This window comes from Nematostella vectensis, chromosome 15 (assembly GCF_932526225.1).
Source record: "Nematostella vectensis chromosome 15, jaNemVect1.1, whole genome shotgun sequence".
Classification (NCBI taxonomy): domain Eukaryota; kingdom Metazoa; phylum Cnidaria; class Anthozoa; order Actiniaria; family Edwardsiidae; genus Nematostella; species Nematostella vectensis.
Window position 1 is genome coordinate 10900469 of NC_064048.1, and position 25158 is coordinate 10925626.

General features: G+C 38.3%; 3 protein-coding genes across 3 annotated transcripts; 2 read left to right on the forward strand and 1 right to left on the reverse strand.

The window, feature by feature from the left end:
- The first annotated feature begins 1403 nt into the window (after positions 1–1403).
- On the forward strand, positions 1404–12981 carry LOC5502352 (prosaposin). Its single transcript, XM_048723136.1, has 16 exons — positions 1404–1561; positions 2723–2751; positions 3298–3366; positions 4073–4192; positions 4430–4523; positions 5061–5092; positions 5420–5488; positions 5865–5984; positions 6234–6449; positions 6720–6782; positions 8222–8339; positions 9336–9442; positions 11345–11407; positions 11519–11596; positions 12022–12177; positions 12534–12981. The coding sequence occupies exons 1-16, from the start codon at positions 1525–1527 to the stop codon at positions 12567–12569; spliced, it is 1407 nt and encodes a 468-aa protein (XP_048579093.1). The 5' UTR covers positions 1404–1524; the 3' UTR covers positions 12570–12981.
- Positions 12982–15022: 2041 nt separating this feature from the next.
- Positions 15023–18037, forward strand: LOC5502362 (histamine H2 receptor). The gene has a single exon (XM_032370615.2). It carries the CDS (start codon positions 15993–15995, stop codon positions 17022–17024), a length of 1032 nt encoding a protein of 343 aa, XP_032226506.2. The 5' UTR covers positions 15023–15992; the 3' UTR covers positions 17025–18037.
- A 2146-nt stretch (positions 18038–20183) lies between these two features.
- On the reverse strand, positions 20184–24791 carry LOC5502361 (eukaryotic translation initiation factor 4E-binding protein 1). Its single transcript, XM_001623495.3, has 3 exons — positions 24536–24791; positions 22666–22842; positions 20184–22139 (listed from the first exon to the last, which is right to left on the reverse strand). Exons 1-3 carry the CDS (start codon positions 24675–24677, stop codon positions 22105–22107), a joined length of 354 nt encoding a protein of 117 aa, XP_001623545.2. The 5' UTR covers positions 24678–24791; the 3' UTR covers positions 20184–22104.
- Between the last annotated feature and the right edge of the window lie 367 nt (positions 24792–25158).

The window sequence follows — 25158 nt, forward strand, 5'->3', positions numbered from 1 at the left end:
GTGGTAAGTTAATCGCCTAGAACGCCCGTGGTAAGTTAATCACCTAGAACGCCCGTGGTAAGTTAATCGCCTAGAACGCCCGTGGTAAGTTAATCGCCTAGAACGCCCGTGGTAAGTTAATCGCCTAGAACGCCCGTGGTAAGTTAATCTCTAAGAACGCCCGTGTTAAAGTTAATCTCTAAAAGCGCCCGTGGTAAGTTAATCACCTAGAACGCCCGTGGTAAGTTAATCACCTAGAACGCCCGTGGTAAGTTAATCGCCTAGAACGCCCGTGGTAAGTTAATCGCCTAGAACGCCCGTGGTAAGTTAATCTCTAAGAACGCCCGTGTTAAAGTTAATCTCTAAAAGCGCCCGTGGTAAGTTAATATCTAAAAGCGCCCGTGGTAAGTTAATATCTAAAAACGCCCGTGTCAAGTAAATAGCTAAAAACGCCCGTGGTAAGTTAATCTCTAAAAGCGCCCGTGGTAAGTTAATATCTAAAAGCGCCTGTGGTAAGTTAATCTCTAAAAGCGCCCGTGGTAAGTTAATCTCTAAAAACGCCCGTGGTAAGTTAATCTCTAAAACGCCCGTGGTAAGTTAATCTCTAAAAACGCCCGTGGTAAGTTAATATCTCCGTGGTAAGTTAATATCTCCGTGGTAAGTTAATCAGTGTTTTTTTCGTAGTGCCTCCTCTGCAAATTTGTGAAAATTCCTGTGCCATTTTGCGCTATTTGCGACAAATAGTTTTTACAGATGTTTGTTCTGCAGAACATCCAAAAAAGCCCCCTTATTAAAGCCACCTCTTTTTATTTAGCCAATGTCAAAATACCCGATAATTGCACAGATTTATAAGAAATAAATGTAAAATCAAGACAAAAGCTCATATTTAGTAGGTTATAGACATATAGTCTATGATACATAAAGAATAAGCGTTTTTTTTACCTTTATACGCGATTTTATGAGGTTCTTACAGATGCCAATATAAGACGCCATCTTGGATAACCGTGAGGGGGATTGGGTCTAGCTTTTAAAACTTTTTCTCTTAAATAAAGCGTTTAAATGCAGCCGACGACAGTTTTATCTTTTAATATTAACAAATACCGTTATATTTCCCCTACAAAAAAACACAATGGTGGTGGTTACAAAGGGGAGCTTTTGGGGGATGAAGGGAGAGGTGGGGGGGGGGGGGGGCTGGAAGCAGCGAAAACAAAAAAAAATAAAGAAGTTCAACGCACGCTTGGCTACCTGTTGTGAACCTCCAAAGATACTGCAACGCTAGCTACCATATTTTAATTTTCTTTATATCGATTATCGAACCGGATTTCTTTATATCTATATTAAATTATCTGATTATCGAACCGGATTCTTTTCGACCTCCCCTCTTTTAAATCATGTGACTCTCACTTGAGTAGCTTCCTATAATTCTGATTGGTCAACCGTGTCCAGAATGACATCTATGAATCGTAGGCCTGAACGTGAAACGCTCTCATTCTCGGCCTGGTTTGACATCGCTTAGAAGTCCCTCAGTTTTCCCCCATTTTCGCCATGAAGATCCTAATCATAGCTCTTCTAGCTGCTGCAGGTAAGAGTAAAAGTGATTTTTTTTAAAGTTTAGCTCTAGACTTCGATGCTTGAAAGCTGCATGTGTTATTGTTGTGCTGTGTAAGAATTTTTTGTCACACGCTAGTCACGAGACATGTGCAATCAACCATTCCAAATAATTATTATTTCCGTAAAATACGGCAAATATTCCTGTGCCGAATGTAGAACAAATATATTACACCCGGGTCAATAGTCTGGTTGGACCGATCTTATCTGATTGTGTTCTAGATGGTTTCGAAACAGAGAATTCGATACCAGTAGCTTTTTGCGTCATGGAAACTTATCCCCTCAAAAGGTTACTAAACTGTCAAACCAATCTTAGTTGTCATTCTCGTGCGAATGCAGCTGAATATGTGCAATTTATGTGTATTTGTTTCCAGTAATGTGATTTTGAAATGTTTCTATAGCCTTATTAACCCTATATAATAGTCTACTATCCCTACCCTCAGAGAAAATTATAACCCTATTTAATAGTCTACTATCCCTACCCTCAAAGAGAAAATTATAACCCTACATCTTAGAGCAAACTACTATATATCTGCCAGCTACATAGATCTACATAGATGGGAAGTTATGGACCCAATAATGTTTTTCATTGTTTGATGGACCAAGAGCTTGCACACCGTAAAGTGGTAGAATTATTTTAGGTTACATAAGTATGTCCCAAGGGAAAAAGATATTTATTATACAGCATTTTGAGAAAAAAATTTCATTGCAACATGTTGTACATGTATGTACAGTATTATCACATTGAACACCCAAGAGTGGGAGTCCTATAGGTCTCTTATCTTTGTACCAGTTTATGTTAAATCTCTTCACTACCGAATCAAATAAGCACCTCCTTCTAATCGCCCCTCCCCTTTGACCTTGAAGTTCAAAATAGCCCTACCCCCACCTTATAAAATGCCCCTTGAATGTTAAACTAAGTGGCCCCTCCCCCACCAAAATTGTCAGCTAAAGCAAAACAAAGTGTAATTTATTGGCCCTCCTTCGTGGGTATTATCCCTTTAACTTCTGCTTCCATTGGGACAGAAATTTTGTTGATCATGATTCAAAGAGAGTTTTGGATCTGTCAGTAGAGAACTGTCCATATTCAAGTATGTTTGTATAAGTTGACTTGGTTCTGTTTGTCTTGTTGCAGTATCTGCAGGGCCTGTCATGTCCCCGAAGGTAGGTAAAACTTGGCTTATTTTGTGATTTATTGTAAATATGAAATTGGCTGCAAATGTATTATTGGATAGACCAAACTTTGAAAGTTGAAAATGCAGCTAACATGTATATAGTAGGGGCTGCTGAAATTGGCTATGCTGTTGTTGCTACCGGGCCTTTGCCCTGTATTCACTTAGCCAAACCCCCCTTTAGCGAAAAGCTAGATCAGCCCCCTGTTTCATCACTTGTGTGCATGTGTGTATTTGCTGCAGACAAATAAAAAGAAAATACAGATAGTTTTGTTTTCCTATTTATTTTTTAAGTATTGCGGGGAAAGTTTTCTATGCCTGTGCACCCCTACCCCTCTCCTTTGGCCCTACAACATGCTGGGCGTGGCCCTACAACATGCTGGATATGTCTGTCTATAGGCGTGGCCCTACAACATGCTGGATATGTCTGTCTATAGGCGTGGCCCTACAACATGCTGGATATGTCTGTCTATAGACGTGCTTCCCCTGTAAAAATCTTCTCTATTATATGCATTGTAATCTATTTTTTTTATCTCAGGATGAGTGTACAACATGTAAAGAATTAGTCAAGACCATCTACACCATGGCCAGCGATCCTACAGCTCAGGTAGGTCATGCAATATATACATACTGTACAGGGGCAGTAAGGGTTATTTTCGTGATCCGCGAACTGCCTTTTTTGTTTATTGGGAATCGTGAAAAGTACAAATTGGATCCTGTGATCTGTGATTGCTATCCTCGTCGTGATGCATGAATGGCGAAATTTGATCAGCGTGAATCGTGACCTATTATCTTAAAAATCGTGAAACATGATTATCCAGTAAGGCTTGGTCCTTGTGGTCAGTTTATTATGAAATGTGATTTCCAATTTTGGAGCTCGTACAGCATGATTATCCAGTAAGGCTTGGTCCTTGTGGTCAGTTTATTATGAAATGTGATTTCCAATTTTGGAGCTCGTGAAACATGATTATCCAGTAAGGCTTGGTTCTTGTCGTCAGTTTATTGTGAAATGTGATTTCCAATTTTGTAACGTGCAGGTACCCCCCTTACCTCTCCTGATTGTAGATTTGCCATCCACAAAAATAGCCTCATCCTAGCAAAGCATTCCCAAGAATTTCCCCATTTCCCATGAGAGCACTTGTAGCAAACTCATTGAAGAGAAACAACCGGCTATGTAGTAATTCGAGTGTCCATGTTTTATTAAAGCATCATTATTCCAGTACATTGCACTTTTTATAAGCAGAATTTAATCCATGTTTACTTACAAAAGAATAATATTGAAGAACTGAGTTATCATCTCTTCTTTGTTTTAGAATCAGATATTGTCTTTGATTAAAGACGCCTGTACATTTCTTGGTCCAGAGGCCTCCGAGTGTAAAAGCCTGGTTGAGACGTATGGCAAGGCCATAATCCAGCTTATTCTCTCGCAGCTGGTATGTGTCATAGTATTCATTGGAACAGGCACCCTCTGTGTGAATCTACTTTATTCAACTTTTGTATCTTTGTTGTTGGTTGTATTATGGATGTTTTGTATTGTAGTTCTCTGTATAATTCCATTTTCATGTGTTATGGTATACAATATATGCTTTATATGCAGTGCAACACACATTTGGTTGTTGTTTGTTGTTGTTTTTCTCATGTACAGTAAATACATGTTTTGTTTTGTTCAGAGTAATCCTGACCAGGTCTGCAAGGAGATTGGATTGTGCACTTCCAAGACTGAAATGCTGAAGAAGATTGTGATGCGACACTTACACAAGACGCGTAGGTCATCTTATAAATATCATTGGGCAGCATTACTTCAAAATGTTCAAACATGACGTAACAACAGGGAAGATCAAAATTATATATGATTTATTGTAGTCCCAATTTTCTGATTTTAGTTATTATTTAGATAGTTATATTTTAAGAATTATGAATAGCACTCTCTAGAGCATGCCCGCAGATGTGTTCCATTTGGGGACAGGCATTTTTCATCAGATATTACCTCTTTCCGAACAGTCCCATGTAAGCAAAACGTTTCCCACCCATCCCCACCTGAGCCACGTTTGAACAACCTAGTGAGTGATAGGGTACCCTCACCTTCGCTGGGCAACATGTTCAAAGTGTATTGTTTATATTCATTAAACCAGCTATCGCGCCCCCGTGGCACATAGCCATTTAAATACCAGCCTGTGTCCTATTGCCTTTGCATACAAGCTCGCGAAAACTATTCTATTTCTCATGTGTCATGCAAGAAGGGAAAGGGAAGGCATAAAAGGGCATTTTTGTCAATGTATTCTTTTTTTTTTTTAACTGCAGCTATTACAAAGCCTGGTATAAGATCCCCCAAGGTGAGAGATGTTAAATACAGGATATGATTGTTGTAAGGCTTGTGACAGTTTGTTAGGATGAGTGCTTGAGGTCAAGTTATTGAGGTTCCAGGGTAAATGTCTTCAAGTTCAAGCAATAAAGCTTCCAATTTAGCTTTATCTTTTCATTGTTTTGGTAAAGTGAATGTCTGAGGTTAAATTATTGAGGTTCTACTGGTAGCTTTTGAGTGCTTTATTAGGATTAGTGTCTTAGTTCAAGTTTATTGCAGCTCCAAATAGCTTTTTATAACTGATTTGGTAGAATGAGTGTCTGAGGTCAAATTATTACTGTAACTTGTTATTGTTTAGGATGAGTGCATCACTTGCCAGGAGGCTGTCAACACAGTGTATAAGTTTGTTAGCAACCCTGCAATTGAGGTATGTACATTAAAACCAATACAAAACATCAGTAAAAAGCAGTGAATGGTAAATAGCATTTCCATGGTCAAAAGGTGCTTATGAGTTCTATTATTCCCAAATATTGAAAATGAACTCTTGTTATACCAGAGCTATCTATAGTTTCTGATACTCAGGCTAATTATTGTGTGATACATAGATCTATTATCCTGCATCTGGTCGTATTATCTTGATCTGGTTGTAATATGATGAGACCCATGGATTAATTTGGGTAACCCCCCTGTTCTCTGACTGATCACTCCTTAACTACTATAATGCCTTCGGATGTTTCAGGGAAAGACACCCCTGCTCTCTGATTGTTAACTCCTAAGATACTATATGCCTTTGGATGTTTCAGGATGAGATTGTTGCTCTTCTGTCCAAAGTCTGCTCAGAGTTTGGTGCTGAGAAGGCCACATGTGAGGCTGTCGTCAACACATTTGGCAAACAGATTGTGCAGACCCTGGTTTCTTTGCTGGTGAGATCTAGCAGACTTATAAATAAGTAAAAATACATTTGGAAAGCTAATCCTCCTCCATGTAGTCTCCTACGCAGTCATTCTGACCGATGTCATGCAAGGCACTTAACTGAGCTCACTGCTCACACACGGATAAACTACCTTGGATAGTTATTTTGTTTATTCCACTTTCCAAAATGAAACTGAGATCTTCTTCACACTTTTTCTATTTACTGTATGTACTTAATAGATGAATCTATCTCTTTGCAGAGTGATGGGAAGAAACTCTGCACTGAAATTGGTCTGTGCACAGCTAACAAAGTCAAGGCCATGTTAGTTCAAGCTGCCGCATCTCACAAAGTAATGTTCACCCCCAAGAAGCACGTCCTTAAGGCAACGTACCCCGTCAAGACCTCCACAGAGTGTGTCCTGTGTGAGTTTGTAATGAAAGAGTTGGATGATATGCTGTCCAAAAATAGCACTCAGGTACATATACCACATTATATTTCCAAAAGATAAAAGGTAACCCCTAGATTTTGACTGTTTTTGAGCTTTCCAACATTACACCAAATCACTCTTCACCTGTGCAATAGCCCCGTAAATGTTGCAACTTAATCAGAAGATCATTAGTGCAATACCAGCATTTTGAGCTTCGGGACTGATAAATGGACATATGTGAATTAATCTCCTCATCATGCAGCCTAATTAAGCAGTTTCTTTTTATTGATTCATGAATATTTATGCTTTCATTTCCAGCAAGAAATCATTCAGGCTGTTGAAAAGGTCTGCAGTATTCTTCCATCCACCATCAAGTCAAAGGTATGTTATGCAAGTTGTGAAATATAATAATAATGTGTACACTATGTGTACATATTCTTAAGCACTAAATAGAATAAACTCTAAAAAAAATAACAATATTTTCTTCATCCTGATATTTTAAAACGAGAATTTTAAAAATACCTAATTTGTTCGCCAATCTTGGAGCAACAAGTTTCCCATTCCTCTGGCAATAATTGGTTGAGAAGACCTTGAACTGATGTTTATCGCAATTTATTATTAGTTCTAATAATAATGATGATGATGTTTGTTTATTGAAATCCCTTTTTGCGGCGCTGAACGCTTAATCACATACCCTGTGGCCACCTACCCACCCCCTGCTAAATTAAAAAGGTAGAAAGCATTAAGATTTACAGCTTCCGGTTTGCAGGGTATGCTAACAAGGTGTGTCAGCGAAATGTTTAAACACTTACTTATCGATTTCTGATTGGTCGTTAGCTGTAATAAATGATGACGGGATTTACTATTCACACAATCCTTGCAAGTTCACTTGAAGCGATAGATGCGAATAAGCCCAACTCCGTCTGCAAATGATGGTTCTCAATTTTTAACAAAATTTTCTATGCTTGCAAAAGCTAACCTGGTTCCAGAGCCTTGAACGTTTCGCTATGTAACAAGGGTATGCCAAAGCACACTATCGTCAACAGTGACTATAGGCGTATATCCGACATGTTAGTTAGGCTGCTTCCGACGAAGGGTTAACGCTCAAAACGTCAGCGCAACCACTCTGTTTCACAGAGGCGTTTAACATACCTTTTCAACCTTTTGTTGGTTCATACCTTGTTAACACTACGCCTAGGCAGACCATCTAGTTTTTCTACAGCTTGCCTGTAGTCTTTCTAGTTATAGTGTTACGCTAGGCTGGGACATGCTACAACACAGGAGACATATTCAGGACATGACTATGTTTTCTAAGGTTAATTTAAATTTACTCCTGGTTACATCTCCGCCAGATATCTGCCTAACCGCCCTGTCTACTCAACCAGAGCCAGCACCGTAACAACTTCCAACTTTCTTTACCACATTCCAGTATTAATGCCCATAGGTTTTCTGTTTTTGTCCGATCTATATCTATCTGGAACAGTCTCTCCAGTCTTTTGCAATCCTTCTTCTGTAGCATTTTTTTTTCAATCAAGGCTCCCTAGCGAGCTAATTCGGTAATGACGGTTATGTGATAATTAGTGTATTTATTATTTATTTACTTATTTATTCGTGTCTTCGTCCTTTGTGGTAGCATTTCACAAACCACACATTGCCGGATTTGCTTGCCAGGGGCAATTATTAGATTTAGTTAAAGTTAAACAAGGATTGTGTGGTTTTCAATTACCACACCTCAGGCTGCAAGCCCTTGCTTACAGGTGCTCTTGCGCTCACTAGAACAATATGCCTTTTCAAATGAGCGCATGATTTTTTTTCCCTAGTGTGACCAGTTTGTTCAAGAGTATGGCCCAGCTCTCATTGAGATCCTGGAGCAAGAGGTGTCTCCCAAGCTGGTGTGTACAACACTTGGTCTGTGCGCCAACCGTGAACACAGAATCGGTGAGTAAGGCGTGCCACACCTACCTTTACATAAGGGAACAGCCATTTATTTTTTTTAGGGGGGAGGGCGGGGCTAGCTTTTTGTGAGAAAAAAATCATTGAAAAGAAACTTGTTAGCTGGTTCCCGTGAAAAGAAATCATGCTCAACAAAAAAGCCCCTCCACCTCCTCAAAACTTAAATGGTCAACCACTTTTAAGCCACCTTTGAATAAAGATTTTCTTGACAGTTTTAATGACTTGTCTGAAGAAGACCTATAATTAATGATTTCGCAAAGCAGAGGGCCCTGCTTGTTAGAGTGACTCTTTGCTAAGTGATGCCTGTCTGTCAGCCGCCATTTTGTCATCTTGGCAAAGTACGAGTGCAAGAAAGTATTTATATGGACATCTGTTGAATTTGGGAATCTTTTGTAATATTGTTTGTTGAATTTAGTTAAGAAATATACGTGTATGTGTTGACTGACAAGGGCTTACCTACTGAAGCCACAAAGGGGGTTCGTTTACCCATTTAGCCAATCATTTTCTCTTAGGTATCTCGTCCTAGCTCCCAGTGGTATATAATTTTCCTTCATGAGAGCGGACCTTCCAGTCGAGTGGGGGGCTCTTCCGATACCCCGAACCCCCCCTGGCTACGGGCCTGTGGACCCATTATTTGGTGGTCTGTAGAAGTGAAGCCCCACCACATTTAATCCCTACCTCAGTAGCGGATCTAGGGGGAGTGTTTAGGGGGTTTAACCCCCCTCCCCCTTTGGGCTGCCAGAAAGCCACATGCAACCCCCTTTGTCAATGAGCCAAACCCCCCTTTTGCAAAAAGCTAGATCCACCCCTGTACCCCTAGCACCTCCCAGGGCTAATCCAACATTTTGTACTTAGCCATGAGGCGTTCCCAAGGCTAATCCAACATTTTGTACTTAGCCATGAGGCGTTCCCAAGGCTAATCCAACATTTTGTACTTAGCCATGAGGCGTTCCCAAGGCTAATCCAACATTTTGTACTTAGCCATGAGGCGTTCCCATAAGCTGGTGATTGGCAGCAATGAGACTTGCGAAATCTGCACCACGGTCATGACTTACCTGAAGGCCTTCCTGAAGAATAATGCCACTGATGTAAGTGATCTATAATAGAGTACATATATGACCAAAACACATATATATACAATGCCACTGATGTAAGCGATCCATAATAGAGTACGTATATAACCAAAACACATATATATACAATGCCACTGATGTAAGTGATCTATAATAGAGTACATATATAACCAAAACACATATATATACAATGCCACTGATGTAAGTGATCCATAATAGAGTACATATATAACCAAAATACATATATATACAATGCCACTGATGTAAGTGATCCATAATAGAGTACATATATAACCAAAACACATATATATACAATGCCACTGATGTAAGAGATCTATTATAGAATAAAATATGCGCATACCCATATACATATATATATATATACAATGCCACTGATGTAAGTGATCCATAATAGAGTACATATATAACCAAAATACATATATATACAATGCCACTGATGTAAGCGATCTATAATAGAGTACATATATGACCAAAATATTATATACAATGACTTACACTTATATACAATGCCACTGATGTAAGTGATCTATAATAGAGTACATATATAACCAAAATACATAGTGTTGGTTTGAGAAAAATACAAACTACATAGGTTTCCCTACAGGTCTGTTTCGTGGTTGCCCACTCATCAGGGGATTTAATGAGAATATTCCTACCATCGTATATATACTATTAACATTGAAATTTGCATAATAATAGACTGATAGTTTTAGCTAAGGCGGTAAGAGGAACAATAGCGAGTTACATTAAATATGCGGGGCGAAAGCTAACAGTGCGGAACGTGTGAAAAATTGATAGCGCGAAAATTTAACGGTGACGGGATTAACAGTTCTAATTGTTTCGTAGCAGGGCTTTGTTTCTGTGGCGGCACGAGGACACGAGTTCATTTCGTTTATTTAGAGTTGATAGTTCGCAGATGATCGTCAGCGTTTCCTTGAGGCAGAGGTTGCAACGCTTAGTGGTACTAAATAAACGAAATGAACTCGTGTCCTCGTGCCGCCACAGAAACAAAGCCCTGCTACGAAACAATTAGAACTGTTAATCCCGTCACCGTTAAATTTTCGCGCTATCAATTTTTCACACGTTCCGCACTGTTAGTTTTCGCCCCGCATATTTAATGTAACTCGCTATTGTTCCTCTTACCGCCTTAGCTAAAACTATCAGTCTATTATTATGTAAATTTCAATGTTAATAGTATATACGATGGTAGGAATATTCTCATTAAATCCCCTGATGAGTGGGCAACCACGAAACAGACCTGTAGGGAAACCTATGTAGTTTGTATTTTTCTCAAACCAACACTAACCAAAATAGATATATATACAATGCCACTGATGTAAGTGATCTATAATAGAGTACATATATAACCAAAATACATATATATACAATGCCACTGATGTAAGCGATCTATAATAGAGTACATATATAACCAAAATAGATAAATATACAATGCCACTGATGTAAGTGATCTATAATAGAGTACATATATGACCAAAACACATATATATACAATGCCACTGATGTAAGCGATCTATAATAGAGTACATATATAACCAAAATAGATATATATACAATGCCACTGATGTAAGTGATCTATAATAGAGTACATATATAACCAAAATAGATATATATACAATGCCACTGGTGTAAGTGATCTATAATAGAGTACATATATGACCAAAACACATATATATACAATGCCACTAATGTAAGCGATCTATAATAGAATACCAATATACGTATAACCAATATACATAAATACAATGCGGCTCGCTACGCAGGCTAATACAGTGCCACTGATATAAGCTTGGCAGATGATAAATATAGTGGCATAATCATACAAAGTAATTTAGATATTTTATGCCTTCATGCCTGTTGCTGCGTGTCTTTTCTTAGGAAGAAATTGTTAATTTCTTGGAAAAAGTTTGCAACTACCTGCCGTCCCAGATTGCCAGCGAGGTAAGTAGCCATCCAAAGTTTTCTAATTCGATAATAAATATAGCACTGAACCTTGCTTCAATACTGTCCCCGGCCGACCTCTTCACACATGTGAACATTCCCTATTTGCAGTGCAATGCGATTGTCAGTGAGTATGGCTCTACTGTGCTGCAGATAATTGCCAACACGGACCCCACCACACTCTGCAAGGTATGTACTGAAATAGCAGTGGACCAAGACGAGATCCTTGAGGGGCACCATATGTAGTGAAATAGTAATGAACTACATATGGCCTTAACTCATTTATGTATACAGCAGAGAAAAAACTTGAAGTGTGATTTATACAGTCTGATTTGGCCCTTGAAAACATTAAAAACGTTATGTGAAACCCGTCTCGGCAATCAGAGTACGTTTCTAGAATAGATTAAAATACTTTGGCCATAAAAAGAAGTAGGTGTTATTTCCAGACAACATCGCATGCCTAGAAAAACAAATAGATTTCGCCTAACTGATAGATTGAAACTTCACCAAGACAAAACAAAAATTCTATAAACTTTTTAAACAACCACCATCAGTGATTAGAAAGTTTAAGAAAACATTAAATGTTTTATAAATGCGGTGTTTTGTGATCGCAGGAGATCGGTCTATGTTCTGCCAACCAACACGTCATGAAAACCAAGATCTTGTCCAAACACATCCTGAAAGCCAAGATCGTGGCCAAGCGTGACGACCTGTGCTACCTTGGGGCTCCGTACTGGTGTGCGGACCGCCGGAATGCCGTCAACTGCGAGGTCAGTAGTGCAATGAAAATATACACCTATAAAAGTGTTGTCAGTGCAATGGGCGAATGGCAAATGTTAAAATGGCTGTTCTACGGCGCTGGTACGATGTGATATGGGTGGTAAGAGGTGCTTATCGGTCAAGCATAAAGTGCTTACAACACTTACTAACAATACGCTCAAGGGGACACTTAAATTGGAGCCTAGGTGGCCTTGGCGCAAATCAAAAAAAAAAATAATAATAACTGATAAATACCCCAGCGACGCCATATTTTCAACAAATACTTGAAGTATTGTATCCAAATGTAGACAATAACAAAGAGTGCTTAAATTACGTATTAATTCCATTTTTCCATCTTTCATGACAGGCCGTCCACTTCTGTGAGAAGCACGCCTGGAACTAGACCCAAGTGCATCACTACCATTACGTCATTCTGAGTTTCCATTAATTAACCGAATCTTTTACGTGCTTCGCCGACTTCTTCACGATCTTAGTCCACTTATTCCACGAGAATAACCGAGTTCTTTAAGTGCCTATTTTTTTCGCGAGGCTAGCCGACCTATTAACGAGGTTACCCGACTTCTAAACCGTCTCCTTTACAAGCTTACCCTCCAATAATTGCTGACTAGACATCGCCGTTACTTAGCAACCAACCCTTAAATTTATAATGTTCTCTAATCGAGTCCGACACACGTTATGATTAACTATAATGGCGTTTGCCATCATAAATTGTACTCAAAATATCATTTTTCGTGTGTTTTTTTATACAAAATAACATTCTGCAAATGAAAATAATACATATTGTGACAGTGTCAGCGTTCGTGTTTATTCACCCGATTACCTCCCTTCCCCTTCTCTTCGAAATGTATGGGATCTAATATTCACAAGTTTTATGTATTGGTGTCCTCTCCTTTTGGTCGGTGCCCCCCCCCCTCTTGCCTTGTCCCCCTCCCCATTTCCCCCCTCGCCTTGTCCCCCCCTTGCCTTTTCGGAATATCTTGGCCCCGCCCCTGTCAGCGGTACCGCCATTGTCCTGCCACCCTGACCTTGTCGAAATGTCTTAAATACCATAGCCATCTTTCGTACCCTGTCTAAGGCGAAAACATCAACTTTTATACCCTGTTTAGAAGAAAGAACAAACGATTACAGAAAACGATCATAGGGGTGCATGCACTCCAAGGGACCTTACGCGGCGGCATCTAGAACGGCGAGCGCATTCGCGAATGTTCCAAAACGAACATTGACGGCGTGCGTAAAACGTGAAAATAGGGAAATGCCGTTCCAGATTTGCCGTCTCGGACGCCAATGTCGTTTTTGAGCAATTTGTGAGCGCGCGCAACGGTTTTTACTGCCTTCGTCGTTCATTGACTCTGTCCCCTGACGTGAATGAGAAACGATGGAAAATTCATTTTTTTGTTTTTTATCTTTAAAGGTTTTTGCGTCCACATCAAGTAGAAAATCAAGAGAAAATAAGTATCATTTGTCTTAAAGATGGACCTGCGGTGTAAAATACCCATGTAAATATAAATGAATTTATTTTGAATTTTTGCGCGCGAGGCGTCTTTGCAAGTTTTTGACAATGCTGAACAAAGACTTCCCTCTTTTTTTTTTTCCCGCTTGTTTTGAGCCGAAAACCTAGAACCTAGAATCGCTCAATGGGTTTTGCCGTGAGTGAATCATTTTGAAAGTTCAATCAACTTTTATGGAATCCATCAAAGTCCACTGAATTCAGAAACTGCAGGAAGAAACGGTTAAAATCCTATATTTTATATTAATTAGTTATCTTCGCATGCTGATGAAAAAAAGGTTTCTGATAAAGCTAAAACGAGGATTTTCCTAAAACTTTATTGACTTCTCCAAAAGACCTATGCACTTGATTATCTAGCTTGAATGGGAAGAAAAGAAGATTAAAAAGGCAAAAAAGTAAGTCGCACTTGATGATGAGTTGATCAGTTGTCTTGCGTATGACATTTTGTTGCTCTATTTGTGGATCTAAATGATTCAAAAGTTGTGAATAGTTCGCCAGCACAGTATATTCTTATGAAATCCCCTTTTACATTTTATAGCATATTGAGGAAGTCCTTTTTCGTAGTTTTGATGGAAAACCGGAAATAAAAGTACTGTATCTTACCAGACTAACCGCTCACGGAAGTGATTGATATGTTTTGACAGATAAAATGGCTCTGTTTCACCAACTTAATAATTCATTTTACCGGCTATTTTTAGTATTTTGAAACATCGTTAGGTGATGTTGATGCATGTTGATGTTATTTGGGACTGATTATTATTATCCTTTGATAATACGGAGTCATTTTATGGGCTTTTTATCTATTTTGAGATAGAAAACCGAAATTAATAGTTTCGTTAATGTTAGAGGCTCCGCACAGCTCGAAGGTCTACGGACAACTAAAGCCATTTTGCCCATCGACACTCGCCTTATATACAGCAGGTCCTTCTTTAGGCATTAGCCTAGTTCAAGCGGATGGCCAAAATATTTTCAATCAAATTTTGTCAATTACGTATTAGAGTTAATGGATTGTTATTTTGACATTTTCTTGCGTATAAACCGTTGTATTTTCAATTATAAACAATAACAAACTGGTTTCAGATAGAAATTCTTAAAAGCGGGAATAGCTAGATACAGGTGAAATTTAATATGCTCATTTCTAGAGAAGCATAGCTATAATTATCAGGTATTTGACTCGGACCTAGAAAAAAAAGCTTCATTTCGGTATATCAAGGATGCTAATAATTTGTAGAACTCCGCAAATTGCTTGATTGGTTTAGTACAAACCCACACCTGCCCACAAGGAACCCGGTGAACTATTGAGGGATTATACAAGGTATAAGGCCAAAAAAAAAATAATAATAATACCTAATTGAACGTTGGCCCCTGAGCCAGTCTCAGACGCATCTAAAAACTTGTGAAGAAAAAAAGCGATGTAGAGAAGATTTGTGGTAAAATTACGAACGTTTTGAAGACTTTATCTGCAGGCACAATGTAAAAATATTTGGTTCAGGAAAGTCGCGGATGTTAAAGTGGTAGAACTTGCGCTTGGACAAGCACCTGCAGCATCAGTTGCACTGGTAGAGAAATATAGGAAACACTGCGTGCTGGGGGAAAATGTCACCAAGAAAGCTCCAAGTGTGTATCACAAGGGTTTTCTACAAGGATTTTTCTACAAACCAAGAACATAATCAGGGGCGGTACGATCCAAGAGCGCAAACTAGAACCAGGTTTCAGCCTGCGCCAGTTCCACTTAAAAAAGCATCTGTTGAAACTGGCCGATAAAAGACGAAGAGAAAGGTGCGGGATAACCTCGTTTACCGATAAAATCGAATCAAATTTTAGCTAGTAAGCCTTCAAGGTGTTTAGCTTTACACAATTATACTGGTAGAATAAGCAGATAATTCGAGCAGTAATCACATAAGACGAATTCAAGGGTGAGAAAATTGGACTTGAGAGAAACTAGCTTCGTCCATTTCCGCGAGGGAAAAAACAATTTTTGGGGGCGTATCTCAAAGAGAAAATTAGCCATAAGTTCGCTAAATGGGAGAAACTTGCATAAAATAGAATTGCACAGGTGAAACAAGTTAAAGAACGGTACACCCTTTGCGTGAGCAAATCAATAGAAAGTCTTCACAACTGGAACGAATTGTGCGGTATGCTTTGAATGTGTGCTAACAATCAAAATACGTGCCTGTCATTAATAAATGCACCTGCTGCTTGAAGAAAAAAATACAAAATACGTGCACCGTAACAAGAGAAAAACAAACAAAACGCGCAGCGCCCCGATTGGGACAGGAATTGAAGCAAAGGAGAGCGATGGAGACACCGATAGAGATTGCGGTACCCCTTGGAATTTTATCATTTCTTGTCATCATAGAAAACAGCGTTGTGTTGTACTTGGTATTGGCGAACCGACACATGAGGACTTACACAAACGGATTCGTTGTATCGCTTGCAAGCTCAGATATCTTGACTGGGCTGGTGATATTCTGCCAGTATCTAATCGGGTTTCAAAACGCCGCGGTTATCAATGTAGCTTATGCTGTTGTTTTGATAAGTGGAGCGGCAAATATAACGTCGGTTACTTTGGATAGATATCTTGCCATTACAAAGCCCTTCAAGTACACAGATTTAATGAGGAAGTACTTTAAGTACATTACGTTTATTACATGGACAACTTCGATACTTCTCGCCGTTTTGCCTCTTGGTTGGTATGCAGGAAACATTACAGAAGTTTTCCACAAAGTTTACGTTTTTATTACAATCGGATTAGGGGTGATAACGCCGTATTTCTTTGTACTTTTTGCGAATATTAGAATATACTGCATTGTGAGAAAATCAGTGAAGAGAGAGAAAAGGACATTGTCAAGTGTTTCGCAAGAGCAAAGTAGCCGCAGAAGAGCACCGCTGAAAATAATAGTCTCAGAAGCGAAAGTTGCGCGAGTTTTCGCGTGCACTGCTTTAGCGTTCGCAATCTCATGGTTCCCGGTTCTGTATTACACCATCGCAGCAGTTCTGGGGAGCTTCAATTCTGTGCCAAACATCTTAGTAACACTATCACCGTTTTTCATCGTGATTGGGTCACTAGCGAACCCATTAATTTACAGCTTCATGAAGCCGGATTTTAAAATAGCAAGTAGAGCACTGTTATGCAAAATCAGGCTGGTTGGACTGAAACGGGACATGTGTGTTGCTTACACACCGGCAAAGAGTCTGAACGGAAAGCCCTTGGTAACGATTGTGGCAGGTACTAAATTAGAGACTGCTAGTATTCTGAAAACAGAAAATACCTGTATTCTAAAAACAGAAAATACCTGTATTCTAAAAACAGAAATGGTAGAGGTATGATAGATCTCAAAGCTCGTGACCCTTTTGCTCGGAAAACCAGCAAAAAAGTGATAATTCCTTTGGGTACCAAATGTTTAGCTTCTGTTAAGGTCGGTTCTCACCATGAGCGTAAAACAAAGTGAGGATCGGTCACAAGCGCAAAACAAATCTAGCATTTAGGTTCCTATCTTTCGCTTGTTCGCGAGAATCGGACAATTACGTGCGTTACGCCCGGAATGTGAGGTACAGGAAATTACAACAGGAACAGAAGCTTGTTTTAGTTTGCCATTAGTAAGATGATTTGTTAACTAGAAATACATGTGACAGGTACAATTTTGCTACCCGAGAAATCGAGCAACATCCATAATGGGCCCCCGAATGGTCTTTGGCGAGCACTTGAGAGCTTGCAAGCACCCCGTTATTATACAAGACCGAGCATTGTTAGTTTTTTTAATTAAATCGAGCAGTAAGCACATCAAAAAATACAATGCGAGCACGACGGAAAAATTGCGCGAGCATAAGCCGAAAACTGCGAGCACATCGAAATTTCGGGGGACTTATTCCCAACCCCTCCAGATGGCTAAAAAGGTTTCTCTTTTCTTCTTCTTCTTATTATTATAATATATTTTCATCTTATTACAAGTTTACATTTTTGGCTCTTTTACAAATAACCTAATACAAAGTTTGAGATTAATTTTCCTTGAATCTATTATAAATACCATCTGTTTAGGGTAAATCGTTGGTTAAAAAAAAAAGGGACGCCAAAAACTTAACGGGTTTTATCGAGAGACGAAGAGACTTGTTGTTAAAGTGTTTATTTCCTATGTGCAAAACATTTTTTTTCTAGTAGCTGTTTACTGTCTTTCAAAAGCACTTGCAATTCATCGAATTATTTATGTACAAAACAAATAAAACAGGTTCCACAATGAAATACAGGCGTTTTGAATATAGCATTTTAGTAGCAGGAGTGGTTTGGGACGAGTTTGTTTATAAAGTTTCATATTCATCGTTTACACCTAACAACCAACATGTTTTAAAAGGGGAAGAAACTGGACAGGCCTCAGGAAATAAAAACAGAATATTATTTGAAAGTTAAAGCAATTAGTAATATGGCTTTCGCAATGACGTTGTTTTGTCAGCATGGGTCAAAAACCCAATTGATAAGGAAAGAATAGAACATGAAGAACAAAGGGCTGGTCCCTTTTAGAAGAGAGCAGTGGTTATGAGCGCTGAGCACGTTGTTACTATTCATCTTTTACATCAAAAATATTTTTATTTAGCTTTTATTTGTCAAATACTGATGTATTACATGTATAGATATGTATGTCATATCTATAACTAATAAAACAGATATCAAATTTATGTATTGCACGATAAAAATATGATATTTATCAAATTAACTATTTTGACAACAAGCATAGTGCCTTCTGTTTCTCCGGAAAGACGACAGCGAGGCATAAAACATAACATTTGAGCTTGGTGTAGATTTATCTTTTAATATTTGTTGAAAAAAAAAATGGACCCTCACTAGAAAGAAAGATCTACTCTTAAAGTAGCCTGCGTGTGGATTCAAAATTCAATTTGAACAATAAATGGCTGAATTGAATTAGTAGTGTCAGCAAAATCAAGCAGGCGAAGGCACATGGACTTACCTCCCGTCCCTCAGACATTTATTTTCTTAAAAAATAACTTTCAATGTTTTCTTTTTTACTCAAACAGAGGGGTGAATATGCACCCAATCCACCCCCCGCCCATGATTTTCTTCTCTAGTGTATTGTTATTCAATATGATGAATTTTGAAACCGGATGCACAACACAGGCTATCAAGACGTTTAAAAACTTAAAAAAACAATCCCTCAATTTGTAGAATTTGGGAGAGGGAAGGAAGAGAAACCTCTTATAATATAGTCATGACCCGGCGCGTTCCCATGATCCCATGATTGGTCGAACGGGGGGGGGGGGGGGGGGGGGGGGGGAAGGGTGCGCAGTCATGGGTCTCATATGAAAAAAGCGAGTCTTTGAATATTCCTGAATAAGAAAAACGGAAAAACGAGACTATGTGTTATGTAACGCGCTAACCAACAACCAAAGAAGCCATTCCTATTCAAATTGAGGGCACGAGACTCGTGTTATTTAACACGCTATAAACCATACAAAGAAGCCATTTCCATCCAAGTAAGGCCATTGCTTGTGTTTTACGCCTTAGGTGTCAAGTAAAGCGAAAACAGCTAAAGCAATTTGCTAGCTATTATCAAGGCCAAGTTCAGATATTTCTGAATAAAAGAAAATTAATTTTTAACAAATTACTTTTATCACACGGAAGGAATCCCGTGTTGCGGGAGAATTTCTAGTGTTTTCGTTTTGCATTTGTTTTTATAGTCCTGTTTGTACGTATACAAATTAATTTGACACAATATATGTAGTGAAATACTGCGGTTTTTAATATTCTGGGAATTCTCGCTAACAATTTCCATTAGCTAAATCGTTTCTGGCTTCCGTCATTCAAAAACCTGATTTGATTGGCCAGCACTGAAATGGTTTCAAGCCATGTCTTCGAGGCGCTTACGTCAGCATGTTAAGTTTCAATTACAGAGAAGCCAGAAAGCCGTTTAGCAGTTGGGAAATTATCGATGAGAGTTCGAAAAAAAAAAATATTGAAGCAGCAACTGGCTAGAACAAACTGCCAGAAAATAACCGACCAATATAGAGATTTAGGCATTGCCTTAAAGCGGGGCTCCAAACGACTAAATCTTTGCTTCATTCTCGCTTAATAATTTAGGAAATTTTAAATATTATGGGTAACCTCCATAAAACGAACCTTCGTTAGTAGGTAACCTCCATAAAACGGACCTTCGTTAGTGGGCATTATCCAATAGACCAGATACTCTTCAAAGACGCCTTTGCCCTTTAACATTGTTAAATGTTAAAACCTTCATTCACTAAAACACGCAATAGAATTTCCTGAATTCCTAGCTTAGTTTAACAGGGGCGCACTTATCATTCGAATAATAGAATTTGGGTACCTCCATATAAGGGCACCATCTGTATATAGGACCTATTACCGGGCGCACCTGGTGTAGGTTGCACAGACCATCACCTGATTTCTAAACATCGGTAAAGTTTGTCCACCACCACCACATACACGAGTAATCCCTCACTTAGAAAGACAAGAGACAAAGCTCATGGTCAAGTGGCAGGTTTATTGGGCCACACAGATCTGATCTATGTACAGTCATTACGACCACCGAGCTATCCTCAGCTTAACGATTCATAGTTCGAAAACAAGTAACAGCTTTATTGTCTATTATCAAGAAAAACCAACGACTTTATAATCTACCATGAAGATTTTTCTATGGAAAAATAAGATCTGCTTAGCAATTCTAATTAATTCAAAGAAAACATTAAAGTTATATAACTAATTCAGTTAAATCTAATAACAGATCAGTAATTGTATCACTACATAAGTAATGGAATTCAGAAGCAACATAAAAGTCGCAGTATTCAAACAATTTAGAGGCTTTCCGTCAACCATAAAATAGTGCTAGCATTCTGTGTTTACTTGAATATTCACATTAATCAATACATTTCTCCCATCATAAAAATAAATAGATACCATCCACTATTTTGAATGGATTCTTTCAATTCTACGGTGGCTGCAGAGTAATCAATCTAAAAAGGTGGATGGAACATTGTTGTATTCTAAGTATAATGCTGTTATACTAGGAGTGGGGGTAAGGACAAATGGGTGTGGCCCAGTACTGTGGCATAGCCTACCAGCCTCAAACCTCGTCACTAACAAAAATGGCAGGGGCAGTCAAATCCAACCTAACCCACCCCCCCCCCCAAAAAAAAAAATAATATTAAGTATCTTCAAATTTTATCTTCATCTTCACATGAATAATTGGCAGCCACCACCTTTAAAGAACAAGGTTTGCAAAGAATCATGGGAAGGTCCAAATTCCAATAGTGAATTGCATACACCTACCCATGATGCTTTGCATGTCTCTTTTAGAACTTGAAATGAGTCTGGAGACCGACCACAAAAAAAGAAAAATTTACACTTTCTCCTAATGATTTTTTTTTCTTTTAGGGCTCTCAACTTTTTTCACTTGTAGTTCAAATGTTAAAGATATTATTCATGAATTACAAAAATGATATCCATGAAATACTACAAATGATAATCAACTTGGTTCAATTGCGTGCATTTGTATTAAGTGCAGCTAATGGATAATAAAATGATACAACTTAGCTTTAGTTACAGCTAGTTAGGTTTTTCACGACGGATTAACATAAACTCTCTTAATGGAAAATATATGTACAGAGGGGAAACTATCAACAGAAAATTACACATTACATTTATATATGAATAGTAAGACACTATACTCACATATTTAATAAAAATCTAATTATTTTTGGTTTTTGTGTAATCCACTTATTCACACCAAAGATGGATACTTTCTGGATGTAACTCAACCCTCGGCAACTGCTAAAACCTTAATTCAACATGAGATAAGTTTTGTAAAAGAGAAAGAAAAGTGTTAAAAGGTTATTGGGAAATGGCATTCAAACAATAATGCTCATTTTCCCCAAAAAATCCTTGATTTCCAAAATACCACCACATAAAAAATTATAATTTCACAAATTAGAAAAGTCAGTTAGTATGTACTTCATTTTTTATAGTATCTACTGTTTGTTGCTCAAGCTGCCAACTTTCCCAAACTCTTGATACAACAAAGGTTGTGTAAGCACATGCCATAATCACATTCAAATGGCACACAATTTGACATGCTAAAACTGCTTCAGACACACAACCTTTTTGCAGAAAAAGAATTTATGAAAATCAAGGCATCTGAGAGAGCTGAGAATTTTTACATTAGCAGTTAGTTATCGTTCCAATCACTAAGAGATATACGATTTTTTAAATGGCAGAGATGAAAACTCTAATTTCAACAGAATCATATCTAGCAGCACCAAACAGATTGAGTACACAGGGAGACCTTATATTTACAAACTTTCTGGGCTTCCTTCACTCGGTGATCACATGACTTTCCGGGGATTGATGTTAATTGACATTGAACCAAATTACCAGGTTTAGAATGATCTAGATGTCCATCTGAAATTGGGGTTCCTCTCCATCTGTAAGAAAAAATAGAAATAATTGCATCTTTTGTCACAGCATACAGTTGTTTGACAGCTGGTTCATTGAAAAACGTAACAAGGAAATATCTACCAAATGTAATAGCAGACAGCAAGGAGAAGATGGATGCATGCCATCTTGGCTGAGATTTAAGTATGATGATAATGATGATGAAAATGATGAAAGATGACTGAAATTAAGATGTCTAAAAATACCAGATTTTTACATGCTTAAAAAAAACGACTTACTCCCAATTATTCCATGAATCTCACAGTGCTATATCTATGATTCATAAGAAGTTAAATAGAAGTATTCCAAATACCAATCCTTTTGCTTGATATTTAAAAAAAGTCTTCTTTTTAACTCTGGGTAATACATGTTGTGCCCCAAAATATAACTTAACATCACAAACCCAAAGCAAACTTCTTTTTCCAAAAGTCACATTTGATTTTGCTTTTCATAATTGTAAAGGAATCATGTTGAATGAGGTTATTTGAAATATTTCCCTTCATGCTGTTCTCTTACCTCCTTCGCCTCTGGCACCAGGGAGTGCAGTCACTTCTGGCTTCTCTTCTGGCTCTGGCTTTCCATTGTCTTCACATGTGACACCAGGGATCACCGGTAGGTTGGCGGGAGGACTCTTGGCTAAAGGTGAATTGCGCAACTCAAGTAGAAATTTCCTCTCATAAATAATACGCGTGCCTGGAAAAGCAAGAGGTTGAGTAAGAATCCAGAACTAAAAGTCTACTTTTGGAGATAAATTGTTCATTTAGCTTTATCCTTTACTGGGGAACCTGGATTAACCTGCAGTTATATTAAAAGAGTCATTATATAATAATAGACACTCCATATAAAACAATTTTTGGAAAAGACTTGAAAAACCAAAAATAATTAACACTGGGAGGACGACACAGAGACATATAGAAGACTGGGTATGGGGGAACCACGCCCCTACAGGTCATTTCCGCAGGCCCTATTGTACAACAGTACCATTAATACCGCTTAGAAAAATATGATGTTTGAACACAACCTTATCTGAAGAATTTGTATAAACAATAAAACAATACAATCACCTAAAAAACAGATACTATGACAAATTCCTTAGCAACCCTTATGAAGACAGTTTGGGTGATAATTATAATCCTACAGTAATGCATTTTCATTGTTACTTAGTTAAGGAACTTCGATTATTCGATTTGTCTGGCAATGGAAATAATGTATTTTAAATAAGAAACAATTTAAAAATCCAAATTCCAGTTCTGGCTAGACCAGAAGACTAGGCTTCTAGATGCAGTGTAGGTGTGTGCTGACTTCAGTGAACTGTCGATGGACACGTTCAATTTGTTCGTGACGAAATTCCACTTGTGACATCGCTTGTTATTTCATGATTGGCAGAAAAAAGCGAGTGTTGAGTCATTTCTGTTTTAAATTTCACCCAGGATCCGTATTTACGCGAGAAAAATACTAGTTACTACGATTCGGGTGGTGTTTTGTAATGTCAACGCTTTCAATACAAAGAAAAAGTTCTAGGAGTTCAAGTTGAAATCTATTTTATTTATACATTACGTATGCGAGGTGTAACACGTCTATGCAAATTAGTTCGTCCTTAGCACGTGGTCGGGTCTGTGTTTACATCCCCAGAGATCAAATACGCAGCTAAACGCTACAACAAAACACAATAACACCGAATAAAACAACACCCTAACAACACGAGCAAAGTCCATGCATCTGATATATAAAAATGCGAAACTGAGTTCTTAGGCGGGCAGGAGAAACGATAGTTTTGAATCGAACGGAAATTTCACTCGAACTCGATCTGATCACGTCTTCTTTGGTGACGCATTTCAGGACTTGTACATTGTGTACATATGAGCTAAAAAGTCGAGCAAATTCTGGTTTATACATTTGCTCAAGTTGTCAGCTATTGTATTGTAAGGGTTTCAGTGAGAAACAATGATGCATTTTAGGAAAATGTGTAGCTGGGTTTCGGAGCGTAAATAACGGAACACATCACGAGGTTTCTCAGTCTCATTAGTTTGAAGGTTGTGACGCATTTGTTATTAGAGGCTCTAGCCGTATTCCTTGCACAAAATACACATAAAGCTAACAACCCCAACCTCATAGACGTTAGCATTTTGTTACACACTTCAGCTAAGCACACTGAAATAACATTTTCCTACGCTTTTTCTTTAGAATTTTGCAAGGAATATCAAACTCGTGTTATGGTCTCCATTTTGCAAACATTTGCATTAAAAACAATACACAATACGTCCAGATAAACAAAAAACTCACTCAAAAGCAAGGATATTAAGAGTCGTGTTCAGATCGAATAAACCTCGGTTAGGGATCGTAATAACTCAGTTATCGGATTTGTTCACAGTCGCTCTATGCATACCTCCTGGCGTTGTGCTGTAGATCGTTCCCCCAGGAGTTGTACTATAATCCGAGGGCATATGATTCGGATCATGTACAGGAACACGTCTGGAAGGGATTGCTCTTGCAAGGGGGCTTCCTCGTTCAGCTTGTGTTCCATTCATGGCTCTAAATTCGTTCGTTGGAGCGAGATATTTACGATTTTGTCAGCCTCAGTTGTTACAACGACTGCTTTCGCTCGCCTTCTTCCTTCCAGCAAAACACAAACTCGCACAGTGCGCATGTCACGATGAACCTCTTGCGTCAGCCAGGTGGTCACGTGACCGCTATGATTTCATTTCCGCTCTTTCGATGGGTGAATTTCCTTTCAAGGTCAGGGTTGTTTGGCTTTGTGCCTCCATTTTTATCGAAACAATAGACGAAACCTTGTCGCTTCGTAGAACTAGCATAGCTTCAGAAAAAAAAAAGGCTCCAGAACAGACTAGATGACTTTAAAAATGCTGTATGAAAAAAAAACTATATTTGTTCTCGCAGATTTTATCCTCTTGTTTTATATTCTTGAAAAAAAAAATAGATAAGTTTCAATCATTATAAAAGCAACATCAACTACGTTTACAAGTTTATCTATTCTGTTTGATTTTTCGC